The sequence below is a fragment of the Bufo bufo genome, chromosome 3 (genome assembly GCF_905171765.1).
Source record: "Bufo bufo chromosome 3, aBufBuf1.1, whole genome shotgun sequence".
Classification (NCBI taxonomy): Eukaryota; Metazoa; Chordata; class Amphibia; order Anura; family Bufonidae; genus Bufo; species Bufo bufo.
The window spans coordinates 408633573-408659092 of NC_053391.1; the positions used below are offsets into that span (position 1 = coordinate 408633573).

The 25520-nt window shown below is 43.5% G+C and overlaps 1 protein-coding gene across 2 annotated transcripts in view; it reads left to right on the forward strand.

Annotated features, from left to right (window-relative positions):
- Window positions 1-25520, forward strand: part of DHX33 (DEAH-box helicase 33) — a 64372-nt gene that overhangs the window by 27258 nt on the left and 11594 nt on the right. For both annotated transcript variants that reach the window (XR_005777631.1, XM_040424860.1), the window contains exons 2-7: window positions 1457-1617; window positions 3321-3548; window positions 5216-5386; window positions 6561-6746; window positions 6897-7008; window positions 24040-24199. Coding sequence is in view for 1 of the 2 variants with exons in the window: in XM_040424860.1 (XP_040280794.1) it covers window positions 1457-1617; window positions 3321-3548; window positions 5216-5386; window positions 6561-6746; window positions 6897-7008; window positions 24040-24199 (1018 nt within the window). In the remaining variant the exon portion in view is untranslated. The remainder of the gene's footprint in view (window positions 1-1456; window positions 1618-3320; window positions 3549-5215; window positions 5387-6560; window positions 6747-6896; window positions 7009-24039; window positions 24200-25520) is intronic.

Here is a 25520-nt window from a genome sequence, read left to right on the forward strand (position 1 = left end):
CCAGTGTGGTCACCTTCTACAGTATGCTGTCTCTCCATGCTCCAGTGTGGTCACCTTCTACAGTATGCTGTCTGTCCATGCTCCAGTGTGGTCACCTTCTATAGTATTCTGGCACACTCAGTGCTCCAGTGTGGTCACCTTCTACAAATCTACAGTATGCTGTCTCTCCATGCTCCAGTGTGGTCACCTTCTACAGTATGCTGTCTCTCCATGCTCCAGTGTGGTCACCTTCTACAGTATGCTGTCTCTCCATGCTCCAGTGTGGTCACCTTCTATAGTATTCTGGCACACTCAGTGCTCCAGTGTGGTCACCTTCTATAGTATTCTGGCACACTCAGTGCTCCAGTGTGGTCACCTTCTACAGTATGCTGTCACTCCATGCTCCAGTGTGGTCACCTTCTACAGTATGCTGTCTCTCCATGCTCCAGTGTGGTCACCTTCTACACTATGCTGGTACTCAATAATCATGTGTGGTCACCTTCTACAGTATGCTGTCTCTCCATGCTCCAGTGTGGTCACCTTCTACAGTATGCTGTCTCTCCATGCTCCAGTGTGGTCACCTTCTACAGTATGCTGTCTCTCCATCCTCCAGTGTGGTCACCTTCTACAGTATGCTGTCTCTCCATCCTCCAGTGTGGTCACCTTCTACAGTATGCTGTCTCTCCATCCTCCAGTGTGGTCACCTTCTACAGTATGCTGTCTCTCCATGCTCCAGTGTGGTCACCTTCTATAGTATTCTGGCACTCTCAGTGCTCCAGTGTGGTCACTTTCTACAGTATGCTGTCTCTCCATCCTCCAGTGTGGTCACCTTCTACAGTATGCTGTCTCTCCATGCTCCAGTGTGGTCACCTTCTATAGTATTCTGGCACTCTCAGTGCTCCAGTGTGGTCACTTTCTACAGTATGCTGTCTCTCCATCCTCCAGTGTGGTCACCTTCTACAGTATGCTGTCTCTCCATGCTCCAGTGTGGTCACCTTCTATAGTATTCTGGCACACTCAGTGCTCCAGTGTGGTCACTTTCTACAGTATGCTGTTTCTCCATGCTCCAGTGTGGTCACCTTCTACAGTATGCTGGCACTCCATGCTCCAGTGTGGTAACCTTCTACAGTATTCTGGTACCCAATGCGCCGGTGTGGATATAATTTATAATGCTGGGTACCAGGATTCGTGAGACGAGTATGATTTAAAAAAAATATATATTCTGATGCTTTTTCTTTGTTTTGTTTTTTTTTATTTGCCAAAAAGACTATTTTATGGTAAGTCTAATGACTGTGTATGTCCTGCCAAAGATGGGAGTAGATCCCATGAGAGGAGGTTGGCAACTTGGCAACCTCCTGCAGTGAGAATAGGCACTTGTGCATCACCTCTATTCTATTGGTTGCTATATTTTGTTTTCTTATTGCACATATTGATGAAATTTCTGCTGGATAATCTCCATAATTTATCTATGTGACAGGTGAAACAGGTTCTGGCAAGACAACTCAGATTCCACAGTACCTGTATGAAGCCAGCATAGGGCGCCAGGGCATCATTGGCGTGACCCAGCCTCGCAGAGTTGCTGCTATATCTCTGGCAACAAGAGTATCAGAAGAGAGAAAGACTGAGCTCAGTAAAGTGGTAGGTACCTTCATTTACATTACATGTGACAGGTTACTATCAGAAGGGGAAGTCCTTTCTAGTTACTTTCTTAGTATAGGCGTTATATCGGGCCATTCCTCCGCCCTTCCTGACCTGACACTTTTCTGTTCTTCTATCTAGTACATGCATCTGTGAAAGCCATAACTTTTTTATTCCATTAGGCTATGTGAATAATTTTTGCACCTCTTCTTAAGTAATACATTGGTCAACTAAAATAGTCTTGTCCCCTTTCCATAAAGGTCATTTTGATGTATGGGATGTATTAGTTATGTTCAGCAGGGTTGGGGCTAGAAGGTGCAGCGTGGCTTGCTGTGGCATTTTTTTCTGATTTGTTTTTTTTTTATCTTTATTTTTTTATTATTCACTTTGTGTACCCTTTTGGGTCCATTCTCACATACGTAGTGCATTGCGGATCCGCAATACACCCGGCCGGCACTCCCATAGAAATGCCTATTCTTGTCCTTAATTGCGGACAAGAATAGGACATGTTCTATTTTTTTTTCCGGAGCCGCGGACCGAAAGATCTGCGGTGCGCTCCGGAAATGCGGTTGCGGAGAGCACATAGTGTGCTCTCCGCATCACGGCACCCGTTCCGCAATTTGCGGAACGGATGTGGACCCATTATTACGGACGTGTGAATGGAGCCTTCAGGTCATACAAGACCTTTGAGTGACATTTAACATCATATTTTTTGCTGACGTTTTAGCCCCAGTTACAGGAGGAATACAGCCCCCAGAGACATTGTACATGGTTGTTCAACCTCACTGTAACTCTGAGCTGGTTCTGCAGACACCCGGCCCCCGGTGATCACATGATAACTAGGATCAGAGCAAGAAGTGTCATGGCTGCTTCCTGATCTGTACATACAGCGCTCATTCAGTGCTGTGTATGCAGCCATGGAGAAGACAGGAACGGTAAAAAAATGTATTTTCCTTCTGTATGGTGAACCCCGCTGTCACAGACAGTGGCCCATCCCTCCTGTAGCTGCACGATTTCAGCTGCTAAGTCTGCATGGACATTCAGAAGCATCCTTGAAAAGTTAGGCCTCTTTCACATGTTCATAGATTGCATGTGGATCCGTTGAATTTAATGTGATAGGTCATCAATATCTGATCGGCAAGGATCCGACACCCGGCCCCCCTGCTGATCAGCTGTTTGAAGAGGAGGCAGCTCTACATGTGAGCACCGAATCCTGTTCATTACACTGCACCTCATCTCGGAAGTGCAATGTCATCACAAGTACTCGCTTCATTCACTTGAACAGAGCGAGTACTTGTAATTACACTACACCGCTGCTCCATAGGATATGACGTGTAGTGTAATGACCAGGGAGCGCCACCTCCTCTTCAAACAGCTGATTGGCAGGGGTGCCAGGTGTTAAACCTCCGCCGATCTATATTGATGACCTATTCTAAGCATAGGTCATCAATATATATGGCAGGACAAACCCTTTAAATATGTGCCTCCTGTAAGTTTCTAGTCTATGGGTGTTCCAGAAGTGATTAAAGCAGGGACTGTATATAGACTTCTGTCATGCCTTTTTATTGTAATGCATTCTTGTTGTTCTGCTGAATGACCATGGTATCGGTCAGATGTCTTCTTCCGCACTGTCACTTCACAACAGCCAAGGTGGGGAGGTTGTGTTGCTCCCAAGTTAGATCATTGTGTGTTTGTATTGGCAGGTGGGTTACACTGTACGTTTTGAAGATGTTACATCAGAAGAGACCAAAATAAAGTTCCTCACTGATGGTATGCTGCTTCGTGAGGCAATAGGAGACCCACTTCTGCGCAGGTATAGTGTGGTCATCCTGGATGAGGCTCATGAGAGGACAGTGCACACTGATGTTCTGTTTGGAGTTGTCAAAACAGCGCAAAAAAAGAGAAAGGAGCTTGGAAAGTTACCGTTAAAGGTAATCTCACAAATACTTGTTAAAAAATGGAAATTGCTAGTCATGTTCTCTGTAGATTTCCAAAATGTATATTACCCTAAGTCATGTTCTCTGTTGTGTTGGTCTGTGTATGCCCCATAGAAGTAAATAGAGTGGTGGATAGACATGCACATTACCACTCCATTCAGAGTGGGGACCCCTAGTTTTTGGGATCGTAGGAGTCCCAATGGTCAGACCTCCCACGAACCAATATTCATCAAATATCCTGTGGATAGGTGTTGAATAATTTTCAGGGTCACTTACGATGCCTATCCCTGTGCCCTCTCTACTACAAAGAGACAAGGTGGGCACCACAAGTACAGAAAGTGGAGTGCCAGTTAGCATGTCATAAGTCCATCTTATTTTGGGTACGTTTACACAAAATTTTATATTGCTATAAAATCTGGATGTTTCTTGCAGATTTCACCCAGTGCATTGCCAAGAGTGAAATTTGCATGAAAAACCTTGTGAAGAATTTACATGCTACAGATTAAGGCTAGGTCTATACGACAACATTTGTCGCCATGATGTCGTGCGACAATTTTTATAATGATGGTCTATGGTGTTGCACTGCGACATGCGACCTACTGCGAAATGGACTGTTGCAGTCGCAGCATGTTGCAGTGCGACACCATAGACTATCATTATAAAAATTGTAGCGCGACATTGGTGCGACATCAATGTCGCGCCACACATGTTGCAGTGTAGTTGTCCCCTATGTGTCACGCGACACATGTCGTCGTGTAGACCTAGCCTTAAAATCCACACCGTATGTTAATTTTCATACTGATAATTTCTTTGCAGCATGTGAATATATAGTAACATAGTTTATAAGGCTGAAGAAAGACATCTGGTCCATCCAGTTCAGCCTTTTATCTTGCAAGTTCATTCAGAGGAAGGGAAAAAAAAAACCTGTAAGGTAGAGGCCACTTTTCCTCACATTATGGGGGAAAAAATCCTTCCAATCAGGCAATCAGAATAACTCCTTGGATCAACAACCCATCTCTAGTAACTATAACATGCAATCGTGAAATGTGTCTGGCTAGCTTTACTCAGTGCTCACTGGAATGGAGAGATAGTGGCTTTACTAAAATTGGACTTTAACCACCTAACAGTTCTGCCCAAGCTCTGCTCGTGCTTTGAGAAAAGGACTTAACAGTTCAGCATGAGCAGAGCTTGGGCAAAAGGGTAAGGGGGGGGGGGGGGGGGGGGAGTGCTGTTTTAGATGCTCATATCACAGGATTGGTAGCAGATAGAAATGTAGCGTTTCAAGCTTTCAAACAAGACCAGAATCACAGCATCACCTCCACTACATCAGTAGATATAGCTGTTAGAAATTGAGTCGGGAGTGAAAACAGTGAAGCCAGCTTTTACCTTCACTTTCATCTGCATTCGCTTCCAACCCAATTTCTAACAACTATATCTTCCGATGTAGTGGAGATAATGATGTGACTGCTTGGAATGTCCGCTTTCAAACAAGGCCAGGCCCATACTTGTAGCTGCTACCAATCCTGTGATATGAACATCTAAAACAGCCCACTCCTCTTCAGTCTGGAGGAGGGAGGGTGGGCAGTTGTGGAGCGGACAGCATGCTGTGGCAATATATGTAACATATCCAAACCCTATGAACTTCCCCTCAATCATGACAGGTTATCATCATGTCAGCCACAATGGATGTGGATCTCTTTTCTCAATATTTCAATGGAGCCCCAGTTCTTTACTTGGAAGGTCGACAGCATCCTATCCAGGTTTTCTATACCAAGCAACATCAAAGTGATTATCTTCAAGCTGCCCTGGTTACAGTTTTTCAAATCCATCAGGTAATGTGCAAAGTGACAGAATGCTCCATAGGAAATATTTGACTACTTCTTGAGTAGAAAAAAGGCTTTCTGATTCAGTTTTACTTAAAGGGTCACTGAGCGTTCACATAACTTTTGTTATCTCGTAGTGACCTATTAAAGGATTTGATCAGTGGTGATCTGAGTGCTGAAACCCCCACTGATCGCTAGAACGAGGAAAGAGAAGCTCTTAGCGTGGTCTCTTTCCGCAGCAGAAGTGGAATAGAGGCAGACCCATAGACTTTGTATTGAGCCCATCCCCTGCAGTGAGGAGAGAGACGGCTCTGTGTGAATGATTCACACTCTTCGTTCTGGTGATCGGTGGGAGTCTCAGCACTCAGACGCCCACCAATCAAAACCTTTGATATGTCGCTACACGTTAAAGGGTTTCTACCATCAGAATTACTGTTATGTAGCTGACTGACATTAGCGATGTACTAATGTCAGCACTACATAACAGTATGTTTCTAACATTTCTCCCTGCAGCTGTTTTGCTAAAATACACACTTTTATAATATGCTAATGAGCCTCTAGGTCAGGGATGCCCAACCTGCGGCCCTCCAGCTGTTGTAAAACTACAACTCCCACAATGCCCTTCTGTAGGATGATAGCTGTAGGCTGTCAGGGAATGATGGGAGTTGTAGTTTTGCAGCTGGAGGGCCGCAGGTTGAGCATGCCTGCTCTAGGTGCTATGTGGGCGTAGATTCAGCACCTAGAGGCTCCGTCTACTCACCCTTTATCCCGCCCAGGTCATCTGTTCTGCCCGCCCTGCTCCTCTTGATTGATGTCCAAGTTCCATGCATCGTTGAGGAAATCCCACGCCTGCGCCGTTCACTTCTGTATTTGGCGCAGGCGCAGTGAGTGAAGGCCGCGCTCCTGGTGCCGGCTTCCTCACGGTGATGTAGTCGGCGCAGACGCAGTGAGGAAGCTGGCACCAGGAGCGTGGCCTTCACTCACTGCGCCTGCGCCGAATACAGAAGTGAACGGCGCAGGCGTGGGATTTCCTCAACGATGCATGGAACTTGGACAGTGTTGGAAATCGGAGGGAGTCACCTCCAAATGTTAGCTCTAATGAGATGGTTTTCTTTCTCTGGAAATTGCTTTTTGCATACAGGTTTTACTGTAATCCATGCATTTTTTTTTTTTAACTCTGTAGGAGGCACCAGCATCTCATGACATTCTAGTGTTCCTGACTGGTCAGGAAGAAATTGAGGCAATGACAAAGACATGCAGAGACATAGCAAAACACCTCCCAGATGGCTGTCCCCAGATGACTGTAATGCCACTTTATGCCTCTCTACCACATTTTCAACAGCTCCGTGTATTCCAAAATGCCCCAAAGGTAAGTGTTGCAGAGAATTCTGTTACACCAGTGTCCCCAGTGCTTGAATAAAGAGTTACAGTATTATCCAGTAATTACAGATACTGTGTGAGCGCATACAGTACTCTTTTCAGTGAACACCAGAAGAAGCATTATGTTTTTATTTTTCAGGATCATCGCAAGGTTATTCTTTCGACCAATATTGCTGAGACTTCCATCACCATAACAGGGATCAAATATGTAATAGATACTGGCATGGTGAAAGCAAAGAAGTATAACCCTGGTATGTGTTCACTTTTATAAGTAGCATGCTAATTTGCTTAAGACTAAGTACCTTGTAGATTCCCTAAAAAAAAAAAAAAGCCATAGAAAACCCTCTGAAAAATACTTTCACTTCCAGGGAGCCTCTACTGCTATTCATGCTACAAGTAAGCTTAGTGTATGGGCAGGGAAGTTTGCGTTCCTTATTGTAGATGTCGTCTTGCTGTGTTCTGGAGAACCCTTGATCAGAGCTCACGGAACACTGGGGTTCTTGGGAACTCTGTTTGGGTAATACTGGTCCAGGTTCTCAACTTGTGCTACATGTACACCACTGGGTACATGCCATGTCTACAGGAAGTTCTCCTAGAGTGTTCAATCTAGGACTTTAGCAGGTACAGCATTATCATTGCCATGGGGTTACTTGGCTCAGAGAGATTAAGAAACACTGGTTTAGAGGACTTGGAGTTCATTTATTATCTATAAATACTCCTATATTAGGTGTATTTCTGACACAGATTGCTGACCAATCTGCAACTTATCCCCGCTCAAGCCAGGTCTAAAAAAAGTGGACGTGGCAGAGAAGGGGCCCGTCTCATTCATCATTTTCTATGCCTGTTTTAGACGTAAAAAATGGTCTAGATGTAAGCCAGCTAGGAAGCATGTCTAGCCCTGTCAATCAAGGGGAGGAGGAGTGTGCAGAGCACAGGGGCTGAAATACTAGAACACGGGGGGCACACCAAATATAGTGAAACAGAGTGCTGGCCTGGTATATATAAAGAACATGAACAAAACCAGACAAAGAAATACCATACAATGGCCGCACCTCAAAAAAGTATATAATTTATTAGGAATATAAAGGTTTAAAAACAACATTCACATGGAGCAAACCCCAAGGATGGTGCAATAGAGATATAACAATATATATGTATGCATGTGGTAATGTCCCACAGAGAGAGCAAGAACTAAGCAGAAACACAATAGGATCCCTGAAAAATAACCTCCCTCAATCATATGGTGGAAACACAAACATAATGGTAACACACAAAGCATACAAAACCCATCCAAGAGGAATGCACTAAAGCCTGACGCGTATCGCTAGTGCCTGGACTAGCTTCCTCAGAGGTCCATGTATGGTCTAGTCCTAGGAACTCGTCCTATATAGTCAGTTAATTAAAACATCTAATTTGATAAATATACAAAAGCTGTAGTCATACCTGTTAAACTCATTAGGTAAGGGGCCAGAGGGAAACCGCCGATGGAGGTCACTTAGGTGTGTCCCGGTGCATGGTCCACGCGCACCCGTGAACGCCAGTCATGCCGGCGTGTTGACAACACAGGTGCGCATGCGCAAAATGGCTCCCGGAAAAGACACCAGCTCCCGATGCGTTCCAAACAGCGGAAGCGCAGTGAGGTGTCGGACGTCACATCCGGGAGCCGCATCACAACTTAACCCCTATTGGAGCGCAAACCGCACACAGATACAAGCGCAGCATATTCGAACGGAGGGATATTGCAATAAGATACACACATATATATGCACATAATAATAGTACAATCACAGTGCAATGTAATAGCGGACGCCATGTGACCCCTTAAGAAATATAATTCATATGGCCCCTTGAAGAATATAATTCATATTAGACAATATATTTCATAAGTCCCAAATATACGCTCTCTCATGCATAATCAATGGGAGATCACAATTCATTTGCATGATATTCATGGCATAAAGTGCTGAGTCAGTGCTTTCACATAGAGAACCCTAAGTAATGTATATAATGAAAAAATAATAAGGATAATAGAAGTAAATTGTTAAAGACATAGTGTATAAAAATTGTATACTATGAATAAATGTGAGAGATATACTAAAATATAATATACAAAGAAGGGGTGCTTAATCCATCCACAAAGGACATGAATAAGAATGCAAATGAATATAAAGAATTTCGATCAATTATTGCACAATGTATAAAAAAAAAAAACGAAAATCCCACCAGTGATCACTTCACATAATAAATATACAAAAATTATTATGAACATTATTAACCACCTCCGGACTGCTGTACGCACAGACGCGTCCTGGAGGTGGTTGGCCGACGCGTCCTCTCGCGATGGCCGAGATTTCCTGTGAACGCGCGCACACAGGCGCGCGCGCTCACAGGAACGGAAGGTAAGAAAGTGGATCTCCAGCCTGCCAGCGGCGATCGTTCGCTGGCAGGCTGGAGATGTGATTTTTTTAACCCCTAACAGGTATATTAGACGCTGTTATGATAACAGCGTCTAATATACCTGCTACCTGGTCCTCTGGTGGTCCCCTTTGTTTGGATCGACCACCAGAGGACACAGGTAGCTCAGTAATATGTTGCACCAAGCACCACACTACACTACACCCCCCCCCCGTCACTTATTAACCTCTTATTCACCCTTGATCACCCCTGATCACCCCATATAGACTCCCTGATCACCCCCCTGTCATTGATCACCCCCCTGTCATTGATCACCCCCCTGTCATTGATCACCACCCTGTCATTGATCACCCCCCTGTCATTGATCACCCCCCTGTCATTGATTACCCCCGTCATTGATTACCCCCCCGTCATTGATTACCCCCCTGTCATTGATTACCCCCCTGTCATTGATTACCCCCCTGTCATTGATTACCCCCCTGTCATTGATTACCCCCCTGTCATTGATTACCCCCCTGTCATTGATCACACCCCTGTAAAGCTCCATTCAGATGTCCGCATGATTTTTACGGATCCACTGATAGATGGATCGGATCCGCAAAACGCACACGGACGTCTGAATGGAGCCTTACAGGGGCATGATCAATGACTGTGGTGATCACCCCATATAGACTCCCTGATCACCCCCCTGTCATTGATTACCCCCCCTGTCATTGATCACCCCCTGTAAAGCTCCATTCAGACGTCCGCATGATTTTTACGGATCCACTGATAGATGGATCGGATCCGCAAAACGCACACGGAGGTCTGAATGGAGCCTTACAGGGGCATGATCAATGACTGTGGTGATCACCCCATATAGACTCCCTGATCACCCCCCTGTCATTGATTACCCCCCTGTCATTGATCACCCCCCTGTAAAGCTCCATTCAGATGTCCGCATGATTTTTACAGATCCACTGATAGATGGATCGGATCCGCAAAACGCACACGGACGTCTGAATGGAACCTTACAGGGGAGTGATCAATGACTGTGGTGATCACCCCATATAGACTCGCTGATTACCCCCCTGTCATTGATTACCCCCCTGTCATTGATTACCCCCCTGTCATTGATTACCCCCCTGTCATTGATCACCCCCCTCTGTAAGGCTCCATTCAGACATTTTTTTGCGCATTTAGGCTGCAAAAAAGTGTCACACATCTGGTATCGCCGTACTCAGGAGAAGTTGGGGAATGTGTTTTGGGGTGTCATTTTACATATACCCATGCTGGGTGAGAGAAATATCTTGGCAAAAGACAACTTTTCCCATTTTTTTATACAAAGTTGGCATTTGACCAAGATATTTATCTCACCCAGCATGGGTATATGTAAAAAGACACCCCAAAACACATTCCCCAACTTCTCCCGAGTACGGAGATACCACATGTGTGACACTTTTTTGCAGCCTAGGTGGGCAAAGGGGCCCACATTCCAAAGAGCACCTTTCGGATTTCACAGGTCATTTACCTACTTACCACACATTAGGGCCCCTGGAAAATGCCAGGGCAGTATAACTACCCCACAAGTGACCCCATTTTGGAAAGAAGACACCCCAAGGTATTCCGTAAGGGGCATGGTGAGTTCCTAGAATTTTTTTATTTTTTGTCACAAGTTAGTGGAAAATGATGATTTTTTTTTTATTTATTTTTTTCTTACAAAGTCTCATATTCCACTAACTTGTGACAAAAAATAGAAACTTCCATGAACTCACTATGCCCATCAGCGAATACCTTGGGGTGTCTTCTTTCCAAAATGGGGTCAATTGTGGGGTAGTTATACTGCCCTTGCATTCTAGGGGCCCAAATGTGTGGTAAGGAGTTTGAAATCAAATTCTGTAAAAAAATGACCAGTGAAATCCGAAAGGTGCTCTTTGGAATATGGGCCCCTTTGCCCACCTAGGCTGCAAAAAAGTGTCACACATCTGGTATCTCCGTACTCGGGAGAAGTTGGGGAGTGTGTTTTGGGGTGTCATTTTACATATACCCATGCTGGGTGAGAGAAATATCTTGGCAAAAGACAACTTTTCCCATTTTTTTTATACAAAGTTGGCATTTGACCAAGATATTTATCTCACCCAGCATGGGTATATGTAAAAAGACACCCCAAAACACATTCCTCAACTTCTCCTGAATACAGAGATACCAGATGTGTGACACTTTTTTGCAGCCTAGGTGGGCAAAGGGGCCCATATTCCAAAGAGCACCTTTCGGATTTCACTGGTCATTTTTTACAGAATTTGATTTCAAACTCCTTACCACACATTTGGGCCCCTAGAATGCCAGGGCAGTATAACTACCCCACAATTGACCCCATTTTGGAAAGAGACCCCAAGGTATTTCGTGATGGGCATAGTGAGTTCATAGAACTTTTTATTTTTTGTCACAAGTTAGTGGAATATGAGACTTTGTAAGAAAAAAAAAAAAAAAAATCATCATTTTCCGCTAACTTGTGACAAAAAATAAAAAGTTCTATGAACTCACTATGCCCATCAGCGAATACTTTAGGGTGTCTACTTTCCGAAATGGGGTCATTTGTGGGGTGTTTGTACTGTCTGGGCATTGTAGAACCTCAGGAAACATGACAGGTGCTCAGAAAGTCAGAGCTGCTTCAAAAAGCGGAAATTCACATTTTTGTACCATAGTTTGTAAACGCTATAACTTTTACCCAAACATTTTTTTTTTTATCAAAGACATGTAGAACAATAAATTTAGAGCAAAATTTATATATGGATCTGTTTTTTTTTGCAAAATTTTACAACTGAAAGTGAAAAATGTCATTTTTTTGCAAAAAAATCGTTAAATTTCGATTAATAACAAAAAAAGTAAAAATGTCAGCAGCAATGAAATACCACCAAATGAAAGCTCTATTAGTGAGAAGAAAAGGAGGTAAAATTCATTTGGCTGGTAAGTTGCATGACCGATCAATAAACAGTGAAAGTAGTGTAGGTCAGAAGTGTAAAAAGTGGCCTGGTCTTTCAGGGTGTTTAAGCACTGGGGGCTGAGGTGGTTAACAAAGATCATTTTATAAATAATCACATATGCAATATGCAATCCAAAAAGGGGTGTGGACCATGCACCGGGACAAGCGGCCAGGGAAACGCAGGCGCATATATAAGGAAGGGAGCAAGCAAAGACCCATAAAGACAAACAATAAATGCATTCTCAATTAAAAGTTGTTAGATCCCATTGTTTGTCAATAAAGACTAAGCTCAGACAGAACATAAACTAGCAATGAATAAACCACCACATATATACAGGAATAGAAAAAAATATAAAATATATAAAAATATGTGGTTAAACAAGGGCAAGGTTAGCAACTCAAAAAGGGGCGTAAGGTAGGCCAAAAAGAGGAAAATTTATTAATGTGGAAATTCATGGCCCGTGGTCATTGGAGTCACACGACAGAAAATCGTGCCGAGTCAAATGATCCGAGGTCAATGAAAGTGCCATTTTAGTAAACTATCACTATATTCATGATGGTGAAGGCAAATGGGTCCAGGAAGGGAAGATCCGTGATGTGGTAAATCCTGTATCCCAGTGAACACCTGTCTTGTGATCCTAGGAAATATGTGGAGATATAAAAGAAAAAAGGAAAAAACGTGAGGAAAAACAAACAATGTGATATATAGGCCCACAAAATTAGTAGATGGGCCTACATATAAAAACCAGTGAAGGTAAGTTCCTCATTAAGGCCCCCTGGGGATTGCGAACCAAGGTTGAATATCCACCTTGATTCAGAACGGAGCAAACACCTGGAGATATGTGTGCCCCTGATGTTGCCCCGAATCAAATCCAATCCCACCACCCGTAGTTCATCGTACCTGCCATTATGGTAATCCAAAAAATGAGTTGCCACTGATGTGATAGGTTTATCACCCTTGCTTCTATCTCTTGCTGCAAGCCGGATGTTTGATGTATGCTGCTGGACTCTCTTCCTCAACTCCTGCATGGTCTGGCCCACATAGATCTTCTCACAGGGACAAAGGAGGGCATACACTACATTCCTAGAACGGCAGTTGATATAGTGTTTGAGGTGCAGTCTAGAATTCTCTCCATAGGAAAAAGTGTTAGAGTTCAACATGAATTGACATGTGTTACAATTCCCACAGGCGTATGTACCTTTGAGGGTCACACCCCCGCCCGTAGATGTAGCCGGGCGTTGAAAATGACTGCATACTAGTGTGTCTTTTAAATTAGTTGCCCTTCGTGCTATAATTCTGGGCTTGTCATCAACGTGTGCCGCCAGTTTGCCATCTGATTGTAATAAAAACCAATGGGTGTTCAAAATTCTGTAAAGATCCGGCCACTGATTGTTATACTTAGTAATTAACCGTACTTTACTATCCCTTGGTTTAGGCCTGGGTACAAATAGGTCATCACGTGCAGATTCCTTCGCATTTTCAAACGCCTGTGATATGACTTTTTTGGGGTAACCCCTCTCATACAGTCTTGTTGATAAATCTTCTGATGCCACCCTAAAATCACACATTTCCGTGCAATTGCGTCGTAGCCGCAGGAACTGACCCCTGGGTATGCCCGTCTTCAGATGTTTTGGATGGAAGCTTCAAAAATGCAATGTATTATTAGTTGCTGTATGTTTACGAAAAAGAGATGTCACTAAACTACCGTTATTTACCTTTATTTTGAGATCCAGAAAATCAACCTCACAGTCTGAGATATTAGATGTCAAAGTTATATTGTATTGATTATTGTTAAGTTGATTAATGAAGTCTTCACATTCCTGTCTTGAACCCTGCCAGAAAAACAAAATATCGTCAATAAACCGGTACCAACCCACCACATGGCTCCTAAAGCTGTCCAATGGGTATACACGTGTGGCCTCCCAACAACCTAAAAATAGGTTGGCATAGGAGGGTGCACACCGTGCCCCCATTGCCGTGCCCGAGACCTGCCTGTAAAAGGTACGATCAAAAACAAAATAATTGTGTGAGAGGACAAATTCCAAAAGTCTCACCAGGAAAATGTGGTGGGCTGGATCACCTGCAGTAGAACTAGACAAGAAGAACTCGGCGGCAGTAATCCCATGATTATGGGCAATATTGGAGTATAGTGACTCGACATCACATGTGACCAATAAAATGTCAGGTGGTAAGGTAACATCCTTCAGTTGCTGGATAAGGTGCATGGAGTCACGTATATAGGATTTTAGGCCCAGAACGAACGGCTGTAAAAAGAAGTCTAAATAAATAGATGCTTGTTCGCAAAGGCCCCCAATCCCAGCCACAATTGGCCGACCTGGTGGATCCTCCAAATTTTTATGCACCTTAGGCAACATGTAAAAGGTTGGTGTAATAGGGCAACTCACCTCCAAAAATTGGAGTTCCCGTTTCGTGATGATTTTCATGTCAAAGGCCCTTTTCAGGAGTTGGTCCAATTTTCTCTTGAAAGTGGTTGTAGGATCTGCTGGAATGGGAGTGTAAAAGATCTTTATTACCTAATTGCCGTTTGGCCTCATTTAAATATTTACCCATGTCCCACAGAACTACATTCCCACCTTTGTCGGCTTCCTTTATAACAAAGGAGCTGTTTTGTTGCAGTTGTTTGATGATAATGGATTCTGTTACGGCCATATTTCTTCCCCTAGTAGTATTTTTTTGGAGTTTCCGGATTTCCTGGAGCACAGCTTGAAAAAACAGGTTGATATTAGGAAAGAGACTCAATGATGGTGTAATTGTGGACGGTTTCGATAAACTAAAGGGTCTCCTACCCAGGTCGCTCTCACTCTCCTTCAATAAGTCCATTTAGTCAAGAAAGACACTACGTTCATCCTCCATCAGTTGTGTCACAAGTGTGGGTTGTGCATAAAGTAATTTGAAACATAACTGTCTACAAAATAAATAAATATCCTTCACAAACTCAAACTTATCCAATGTATTCATAGGGGAGAAGGACAATCCCTTTTGTAGGACAAGTCTTTCTTGCTCTGATAATATATGGGAGGAGAGATTTATGACCTGTAGTGACCCGCTAACCTGTAAATGACTGGTTTCTACATCCGTTTCTTGTATGGCACTGATTGATTGTTGCCCCTGCGTAATTGAGGTCCCTTTCTTCTGGGATTTTCGTAGTCCCCTCCGAGTTCGCTGTCTTCGCTGTTTTCGGATAAAAAATCTGCATCACTAGTCGTACCTGGGGTCGCCTGTTTTACAATTGCATTATTTGTTTGATAACCCCTAGAGGGTGCCCGTGTGTTACCACTATGTTTCCACCTGAAGGCCTGTTTCCTTTCAAAATCACCTTTGTCACGTTGGAATTTCGTTTTTTTACCTATCATAATCTCTTTATCAAAACTTTCCAGTGTTTATTTTAATCTCGCCTGAAACAATGCAACCTTATCCCTATCATGCTGATCCAATTTTGATTCTAATTCAATAAGCCTGAGTTTGGTCCGTTGTAACAATTCCTTATCATGTACGATCAACATGTCCATCAATATTTTGGAGTATTGTAGGAGTCCCTGTTCCCAGGTCTCCTTAAATTCCACAGTAACTTCCCATGCAGGAAATTTTTGCACCCTCAAGCCTCTAGCCACCTCAGCCCCCAGTGCTTAAACACCCTGAAAGACCAGGCCACTTTTTACACTTCTGACCTACACTACTTTCACCGTTTATTGCTCGGTCATGCAACTTACCACCCAAATGAATTTTACCTCCTTTTCTTCTCACTAATAGAGCTTTCATTTGGTGGTATTTCATTGCTGCTGACATTTTTACTTTTTTTGTTATTAATCGAAATTTAACGTTTTTTTTGCAAAAAAATGACATTTTTCACTTTCAGTTGTAAAATTTTGCAAAAAAAACGACATCCATATAGAAATTTTGCTCTAAATTTATAGTTCTACATGTCTTTGATAAAAAAAAAATGTTTGGGTAAAAAAAAAATGGTTTGGGTAAAAGTTATAGCGTTTACAAACTATGGTACAAAAATGTGAATTTCCGCTTTTTGAAGCAGCTCTGACTTTCTGAGCACCTGTCATGTTTCCTGAGGTTCTACAATGCCCAGACAGTACAAACACCCCACAAATGACCCCATTTCTGAAAGTACACACCCTAAGGTATTCGCTGATGGGCATAGTGAGTTCATAGAACTTTTTATTTTTTGTCACAAGTTAGCGGAAAATGATGATTTTTTTTTTTTTTTCCTTACAAAGTCTCATATTCCACTAACTTGTGACAAAAAATAAAAACTTCTATGAACTCACTATGCCCATCAGCGAATACCTTGGGGTCTCTTCTTTCCAAAATGGGGTCACTTGTGGGGTAGTTATACTGCCCTGGCATTCTAGGGGCCCAAATGTGTGGTAAGGAGTTTGAAATCAAATTCTGTAAAAAATGACCTGTGAAATCCGAAAGGTGCTCTTTGGAATATGGGCCCCTTTGCCCACCTAGGCTGCAAAAAAGTGTCACACATCTGGTATCTCCGTACTCAGGAGAAGGTGGGGAATGTGTTTTGGGGTGTCATTTTATATATACCCATGCTGGGTGAGAGAAATATCTTGGCAAAAGACAACTTTTCCCATTTTTTTATACAAAGTTGTCATTTGACCAAGATATTTATCTCACCCAGCATGGGTATATGTAAAAAGACACCCCAAAACACATTCCTCAACTTCTCCTGAGTACGGGGATACCAGATGTGTGACACTTTTTTGCAGCCTAGGTGGGCAAAGGGGCCCATATTCCAAAGAGCACCTTTCGGATTTCACTCCTCATTTTTTCCTGAATTTGATTTCAAACTCCTTACCACACATTTGGGCCCCTAGAATACCAGGGCAGTATAACTACCCCACAAGTGACCCCATTTTGGAAAGAAGACACCCCAAGGTATTCCGTGAGGGGCATGGCGAGTTCCTAGAATTTTTTATTTTTTGTCACAAGTTAGTGGAAAATGATGATTTTTTTTTTTTTTTTTTTTTCATACAAAGTCTCATATTCCACAAACTTGTGACAAAAAATAAAAACTTCCATGAACTCACTATGCCCATCAGCGAATACCTTGGGGTCTCTTCTTTCCAAAATGGGGTCACTTGTGGGGTAGTTATACTGCCCTGGCATTCTAGGGGCCCAAATGTGTGGTAAGTAGGTAAATGACCTGTGAAATCCGAAAGGTGCTCTTTGGAATGTGGGCCCCTTTGCCCACCTAGGCTGCAAAAAAGTGTCACACATCTGGTATCTCTGTATTCAGGAGAAGTTGAGGAATGTGTTTTGGGGTGTCTTTTTACATATACCCATGCTGGGTGAGATAAATATCTTGGTCAAATGCCAACTTTGTATAAAAAAATGGGAAAAGTTGTCTTTTGCCAAGATATTTCTCTTACCCAGCATGGGTATATGTAAAATGACACCCCAAAACACATTCCCCAACTTCTCCCGATTACGGAGATACCAGATGTGTGACACTTTTTTGCAGCCGAGGTGGGCAAAGGGGCCCATATTCAAAAGAGCACCTTTCGGATTTCACAGGTCATTTTTTACAGAATTTGATTTCAAACTCCTTACCACACATTTGGGCCCCTAGAATGCCAGGGCAGTATAACTACCCCACAAGTGACCCCATTTTGGAAAGAAGAGACCCCAAGGTATTCGCTGATGGGCAAAGTGAGTTCATGGAAGTTTTTATTTTTTGTCACAAGTTAGTGGAATATGAGACTTTGTATGAAAAAAAAAAAAAAAAAAAAAATAAGCATTTTCCACTAACTTGTGACAAAAAATAAAAAATTCTAGGAACTCGCCATGCCCCTCACGGAATACCTTGGGGTGTCTTCTTTCCAAAATGGGGTCACTTGTGGGGTAGTTATACTGCCCTGGCATTTTCCAGGGGCCCTAATGTGTGGTAAGTAGGTAAATGACCTGTGAAATCCTAAAGGTGCTCTTTGGAATATGGGCCCCTTTGCCCACCTAGGCTGCAAAAAAGTGTCACACATGTGGTATCGCCGTATTCAGGAGAAGTTGGGGAATGTGTTTTGGGGTGTCATTTTACATATACCCATGCTGGGTGAGAGAAATATCTTGGCAAAAGACAACTTTTCCCATTTTTTTATACAAAGTTGGCATTTGACCAAGATATTTCTCTCACCCAGCATGGGTATATGTAAAATGACACCCCAAAACACATTCCCCAACTTCTCCTGAGTACGGCGATACCAGATGTGTGACACTTTTTTGCAGCCTAGATGCGCAAAGGTGCCCAAATTCCTTTTAGGAGGGCATTTTTAGACATTTGGATACCAGACTTCTTCTCACGCTTTGGGGCCCCTAGAATGCCAGGGCAGTATAAATACCCCACATGTGACCCCATTTTGGAAAGAAGACACCCCAAGGTATTCAATGAGGGGCATGGCGAGTTCATAGAAATTTTTTTTTTTTGGCACAAGTTAGCGGAAATTGATATTTTTAATTTTTTTCTCACAAAGTCTCCCGTTCCGCTAACTTGGGACAAAAATTTCAATCTTTCATGGACTCAATATGCCCCTCACGGAATACCTGGGGGTGTCTTCTTTCCGAAATGGGGTCACATGTGGGGTATTTATACTGCCCTGGCATTCTAGGGGCCCTAAAGCGTGAGAAGAAGTCTGGAATATAAATGTCTAAAAAATTTTACGCATTTGGATTCCGTGAGGGGTATGGTGAGTTCATGTGAGATTTTATTTTTTGACACAAGTTAGTGGAATATGAGACTTTGTAAGAAAAAAAAAAAAAAAATTCTGCTAACTTGGGCCAAAAAAATATCTGAATGGAGCCTTACAGAGGGGTGATCAATGACAGGGGGGGTGATCAATGACAGGGGGGGTGATCAATGACAGGGGGGGTGATCAATGACAGGGGGGTGATCAATGACAGGGGGGTGATCAGGGAGTCTATATGGGGTGATAACCACAGTCATTGATCACGCCCGTGTAAGGCTTCATTCAGACGTCCGGATGCGTTTTGCGGATCCGATCCATCTATCAGTGCATCCGTAAAAATCATGCGGACATCTGAATGGAGCTTTACAGGGGGGTAATCAATGACAGGGGGGTGATCAATGACAGGGGGGTGATCAGGGAGTCTATATGGGGTGATCACCACAGTCATTGATCATGCCCCTGTAAGGCTTCATTCAGACGTCCGGATGCGTTTTGCGGATCCGATCCATCTATCAGTGCATCCGTAAAAATCATGCGGACATCTGAATGGAGCTTTACAGGGGGGTAATCAATGACAGGGGGGTGATCAATGACAGGGGGGTGATCAGGGAGTCTATATGGGGTGATCACCACAGTCATTGATCATGCCCCTGTAAGGCTTCATTCAGACGTCCGGATGCGTTTTGCGGATCGGATCCATCTATCAGTGCATCCGTAAAAATCATGCGGACATCTGAATGGAGCTTTACAGGGGGGTAATCAATGACAGGGGGGTGATCACCACAGTCATTGATCATGCCCCTGTAAGGCTTCATTCAGACGACCGGATGCGTTTTGCGGATCCGATCCATGTATCAGTGCATCCGTAAAAATCATGCGGACATCTGAATGGAGCTTTACAGGGGGGTGATCAGGGAGTCTATATGGGGTGATAACCACAGTCATTGATCATGCCCCTGTAAGGCTTCATTCAGACGTCCGGATGCGTTTTGCGGATCCGATCCATCTATCAGTGCATCCGTAAAAATCATGCGGACATCTGAATGGAGCTTTACAGGGGGGTAATCAATGACAGGGGGGTAATCAATGACAGGGGGGTGATCAGGGAGTCTATATGGGGTGATCACCACAGTCATTGATCATGCCCCTGTAAGGCTTCATTCAGACGTCCGGATGCGTTTTGCGGATCCGATCCATCTATCAGTGCATCCGTAAAAATCATGCGGACATCTGAATGGAGCTTTACAGGGGGGTAATCAATGACAGGGGGGTAATCAATGACAGGGGGGTGATCAGGGAGTCTATATGGGGTGATCACCACAGTCATTGATCATGCCCCTGTAAGGCTTCATTCAGACGTCCGGATGCGTTTTGCGGATCCGATCCATCTATCAGTGCATCCGTAAAAATCATGCGGACATCTGAATGGAGCTTTACAGGGGGGTAATCAATGACAGGGGGGTAATCAATGACAGGGGGGTGATCAGGGAGTCTATATGGGGTGATCACCACAGTCATTGATCATGCCCCTGTAAGGCTTCATTCAGACGTCCGGATGCGTTTTGCGGATCCGATCCATCTATCAGTGGATCCGTAAAAATCATGCGGACGTCTGAATGGAGCTTTACAGGGGGTTGATCAATGACAGGGGGGTAATCAATGACAGGGGGGTGATCAGGGAGTCTATATGGGGTGATCAGGGGTGATTAGGGGTGATCAGGGGCTAATAAGGGGTTAATAAGTGATGGGGGGGGGGTGTAGTGTAGTGTAGTGGTGCTTGGTGCTACTTTACTGAGCTACCTGTGTCCTCTGGTGGTCGATCCAAACAAATGGGACCACCAGAGGACCAGGTAGCAGGTATATTAGACGCTGTTATCAAAACAGCGTCTAATATACCTGTTAGGGGTTAAAAAAAACACATCTCCAGCCTGCCAGCGAACGATCGCCGCTGGCAGGCTGGAGATCAACTCTCTTACCTTCCGTTCCTGTGAGCGCGCGCGCCTGTGTGCGCGCGTTCACAGGAAATCTCGCGTCTCGCGAGATGACGCGTATATGCGTGACTGTGCGCAGCGCTGCCACCTCCGGAACGCGATCCTGCGTTAGGCGGTCCGGAGGTGGCTAGGGATGATGGAGCACTTGAGGTATTCCTCAAGGCTCTTGATGTTCCACCAAACCCGTGTATAGAGCTTATGGGTGTCAATAATTTCAGACGTTAATGTTCTGAAGTCACCCCCTGTGTCGGTGACACCATCTTCATGGAACAACGCAGTTGCCTGCGAAGTCCACGCTGCCTCCCTCGCCTCCAAATTAAATGCCATGGTATGACCACACTATAGGGTGCCACAACCCCAGAAAAGGCAGAAGGGAACTCGTCCCTAGCCGTGCAAACCAGACTGAAATACTAGAACACGGGGGGCACACCAAATATAGTGAAACAGAGTGCTGGCCTGGTATATATAAAGAACATGAACAAAACCAGACAAAGAAATACCATACAATGGCCGCACCTCAAAAAAGTATATAATTTATTAGGAATATAAAGGTTTAAAAACAACATTCACATGGAGCAAACCCCAAGAATGGTGCAATAGAGATATAACAATATATATGTATGCATGTGGTAATGTCCCACAGAGAGAGCAAGAACTAAGCGGAAACACAATAGGATCCCTGAAAAATAACCTCCCTCAATCATATGGTGGAAACACAAACATAATGGTAACACACAAAGCATACAAAACCCATCCAAGAGGAATGCACTAAAGCCTGACGCGTATCGCTAGTGCCTGGACTAGCTTCCTCAGAGGTCCATGTATGGTCTAGTCCTAGGAACTCGTCCTATATAGTCAGTTAATTAAAACATCTAATTTGATAAATATACAAAAGCTGTAGTCATACCTGTTAAACTCATTAGGTAAGGGGGTCAGAGGGAAACCGCCGATGGAGGTCACTTAGGTGTGTCCCGGTGCATGGTCCACGCGCACCCGTGAACGCCAGTCATGCCGGCGTGTTGACAACACAGGTGCGCATGCGCAAAATGGCTCCCGGAAAAGACACCAGCGCCCGATGCGTTCCAAACAGCGGAAGCGCAGTGAGGCGTCGGACGTCACATCCGGGAGCCGCATCACAACTTAACCCCAATGGAGCGCAAACCGCACACAGATACAAGCGCAGCATATTCGAACGGAGGGATATTGCAATAAGATACACGCATATATATGCACATAATAATAGTACAATCACAGTGCAATGTAATAGCGGACGCCATGTGACCCCTTAAGAAATATAATTCATATGGCCCCTTGAAGAATATAATTCATATTAGACAATATATTTCATAAGTCCCAAATATACGCTCTCTCATGCATAATCAATGGGAGATCACAATTCATTTGCATGATATTCATGGCATAAAGTGCTGAGTCAGTGCTTTCACATAGAGAACCCTAAGTAATGTATATAATGAAAAAATAATAAGGATAATAGAAGTAAATTGTTAAAGACATAGTGTATAAAAATTGTATACTATGAATAAATGTGAGAGATATACTAAAATATAATATACAAAGAAGGGGTGCTTAATCCATCCACAAAGGACATGAATAAGAATGCAAATGAATATAAAGAATTTCGATCAATTATTGCACAATGTATCAAAAAAAAAAACTAAAATCCCACCAGTGATCACTTCACATAATAAATATACAAAAATTATTATGAACATTATTAACAAAGATCATTTTATAAATAATCACATATGCAATATGCAATCCAAAAAGGGGTGTGGACCATGCACCGGGACAAGCGGCCAGGGAAACGCAGGCGCATATATAAGGAAGGGAGCAAGCAAAGACCCATAAAGACAAACAATAAATGCATTCTCAATTAAAAGTTGTTAGATCCCATTGTTTGTCAATAAAGACTAAGCTCAGACAGAACATAAACTAGCAATGAATAAACCACCACATATATACAGGAATAGAAAAAAATATAAAAAATATAAAAATATGTGGTTAAACAAGGGCAAGGTTAGCAACTCAAAAAGGGGCGTAAGGTAGGCCAAAAAGAGGAAAATTTATTAATGTGGAAATTCATGGCCCGTGGTCATTGGAGTCACACGACAGAAAATCGTGCCGAGTCAAATGATCCGAGGTCAATGAAAGTGCCATTTTAGTAAACTATCACTATATTCATGATGGTGAAGGCAAATGGGTCCAGGAAGGGAAGATCCGTGATGTGGTAAATCCTGTATCCCAGTGAACACCTGTCTTGTGATCCTAGGAAATATGTGGAGATATAAAAGAAAAAAGGAAGTTCTTGCTCTCTCTGTGGGACATTACCACATGCATACATATATATTGTTATATCTCTATTGCACCATCCTTGGGGTTTGCTCCATGTGAATGTTGTTTTTATATTCCTAATAAATTATATACTTTTTTGAGGTGCGGCCATTGTATGGTATTTCTTTGTCTGGTTTTGTTCAGAGCACAGGGGCTGTTACAGAGCAGTGCTCAGACGATTCAGCCCGCCTCAAAGTGCTTCACATTCTCAGTGGCATATGAATAAAAATGCAGATATCTCTGCAGCTGTTTATTGTGCAGACAAAAGAAAGGTATCGTTTTAATCAGCATGATGAGCCCTACCAGGCAGTAATAGGATTGATCCTGGTGACAGAGCCTCTTTAAAGGGAACCTGTCACCGGGATTTTGTGTATAGAGCTGAGGACATGGGTTTCTAGATGGCCACCAGCACATCCGGAATACCCAGTCCCCATAGCTCTGTGTGCTTTTATTGTGTAAAAAAAAAAAAAAAACGATTTGATACATATGCAAATTAACCTGAGATGAGTCCTGTCCCTGACTCATCTCACGTACAGGACTCATCTCAGGTTCATTTGCATATGTTTCAAATCGGTTTTTTGACACAATAAAAGCACACAGAGCTATGGTGACTGGGTATTGCGGATGTGCTAGCGGCCATCTAGCAACCCATGTCCTCAGCTCTATACACAAAATCCCGGTGACAGGTTCCCTTTAAAGGTTCATTCCTTTTCTTTTCTTTTTTTTCTAAAAACTATTGATGCAAGAACTTCTGTCCCATCCCATATGGAGTAGAGTGCTGAGTGCTCCTTATCTGGTAATTTTCTGATGTTCGGTTCATTGCAATTTCCCCATAGAAAGTGGTCTTGAGGTTCTGGCAGTGCAGCGGGTATCCAAAGCCCAGGCATGGCAAAGAACTGGAAGAGCAGGTAGAGAAGATAGTGGCATATGCTACAGACTCTACACTGAGGAGGAGTTTGAGAAGCTTGAGAAAATGACCATACCAGAGATACAGAGGTAAGTAGTAAAGTTTTTCAATGCCTAAAGGGCACTTTACATGGGAATTGAACAGATCATCGCTAACGCTCATAGTAACATAATAAACGAGCAAAACGCTCTTTCATTAGGTAATTGAATCGTTTGTTTCCCGGTAGAAGATGGTGTTATGTAAACACGATCTGCTGCCTGTAAAGAACGAGGCTGTATCGGGAAGAGCGATGGATTAGTGATCGCTCTTCCCCATACTCTGGGGGAGCTGGAGGAGATCGGTGCATGTAAATGCAGTGCTCTCCTCTGCTAGTGATCAGCAAATTGTCGCAAAGTAATGCTTCCTTCCCAACAATCTGCTGTACATAGTCCCGTGTAAAGGGACCATTACACCCTAATTCTAATCTAAGGTGATTGTGATAACACAAAGTGAACATTTTTATAATTTTAACATCTCCTAAAACTGTAAGGCCAGCTGATGCAGACAATGATTAATCCCATGTCTTCTGTTTCTTCACATCTCATTGAGTTGGAATATGTTTTTGTGGTCTGGGTTCTAGCGGTTGGATTTCCACCAATTTACACTTTTAATTGATATACACGCATTGACAAAAAAAAATGCGTGAATGTAATGATATGTGTGCGTGATTGCAATATAGAGCGAAATGATACGTTTATTGGGGAAAATTTTATAACTGAAAAGAGGCTCTAGTACCCTACTGGGTCGCCTCTAGCCTGGATACAAGATGATATACGGTTGGAAATGGAGGCACACAAATGCCTTATGGTATCCTGCGGCACAAGATGTTCACGGCAGGGCTTGTAGATCAAGCATATTTGTAGGTTGCCGAAGCTGATATCACGGCTGGTCCCATAAATGCTCGATGTGCAATAAATCTGGCAACCGGGGCAGGCCAAGCAAGTGTTTCAGTCTGGCGGAGACATTCCTGACAAACTCTTGCTGTGTGTGATCGAGCATTATTCTGCTGAAAAATGCCAGTTGGTAGCCCTGCCATGAGAGAAAACACTAGGGATCGACCGATTATCGGTTTGGCCGATATTATCGGCCGATATTGAGGATTTTGAACGTTATCGGTATCGGCATCTATTTTGCCGATATACCGATAACATATTGGGAACACAGAACGCGCTGCTCTCAGCGCTCTCTGTGTTCCCTCCGCAGCACAGGGGGAGAAGGAAGCAGTGTCTCCTCCCCCTGTGCTGCGGCTGCCGCTGCCGCCAATAGCAGGAGAGGAGACAAGAGGAGGGGAGGGGCTGTGGCCGCTGCGCCACCAATGAAGATAAGCCTTTCATTCATTCATATACAGGAGGCGGGAGCTGGCTGCAGAAT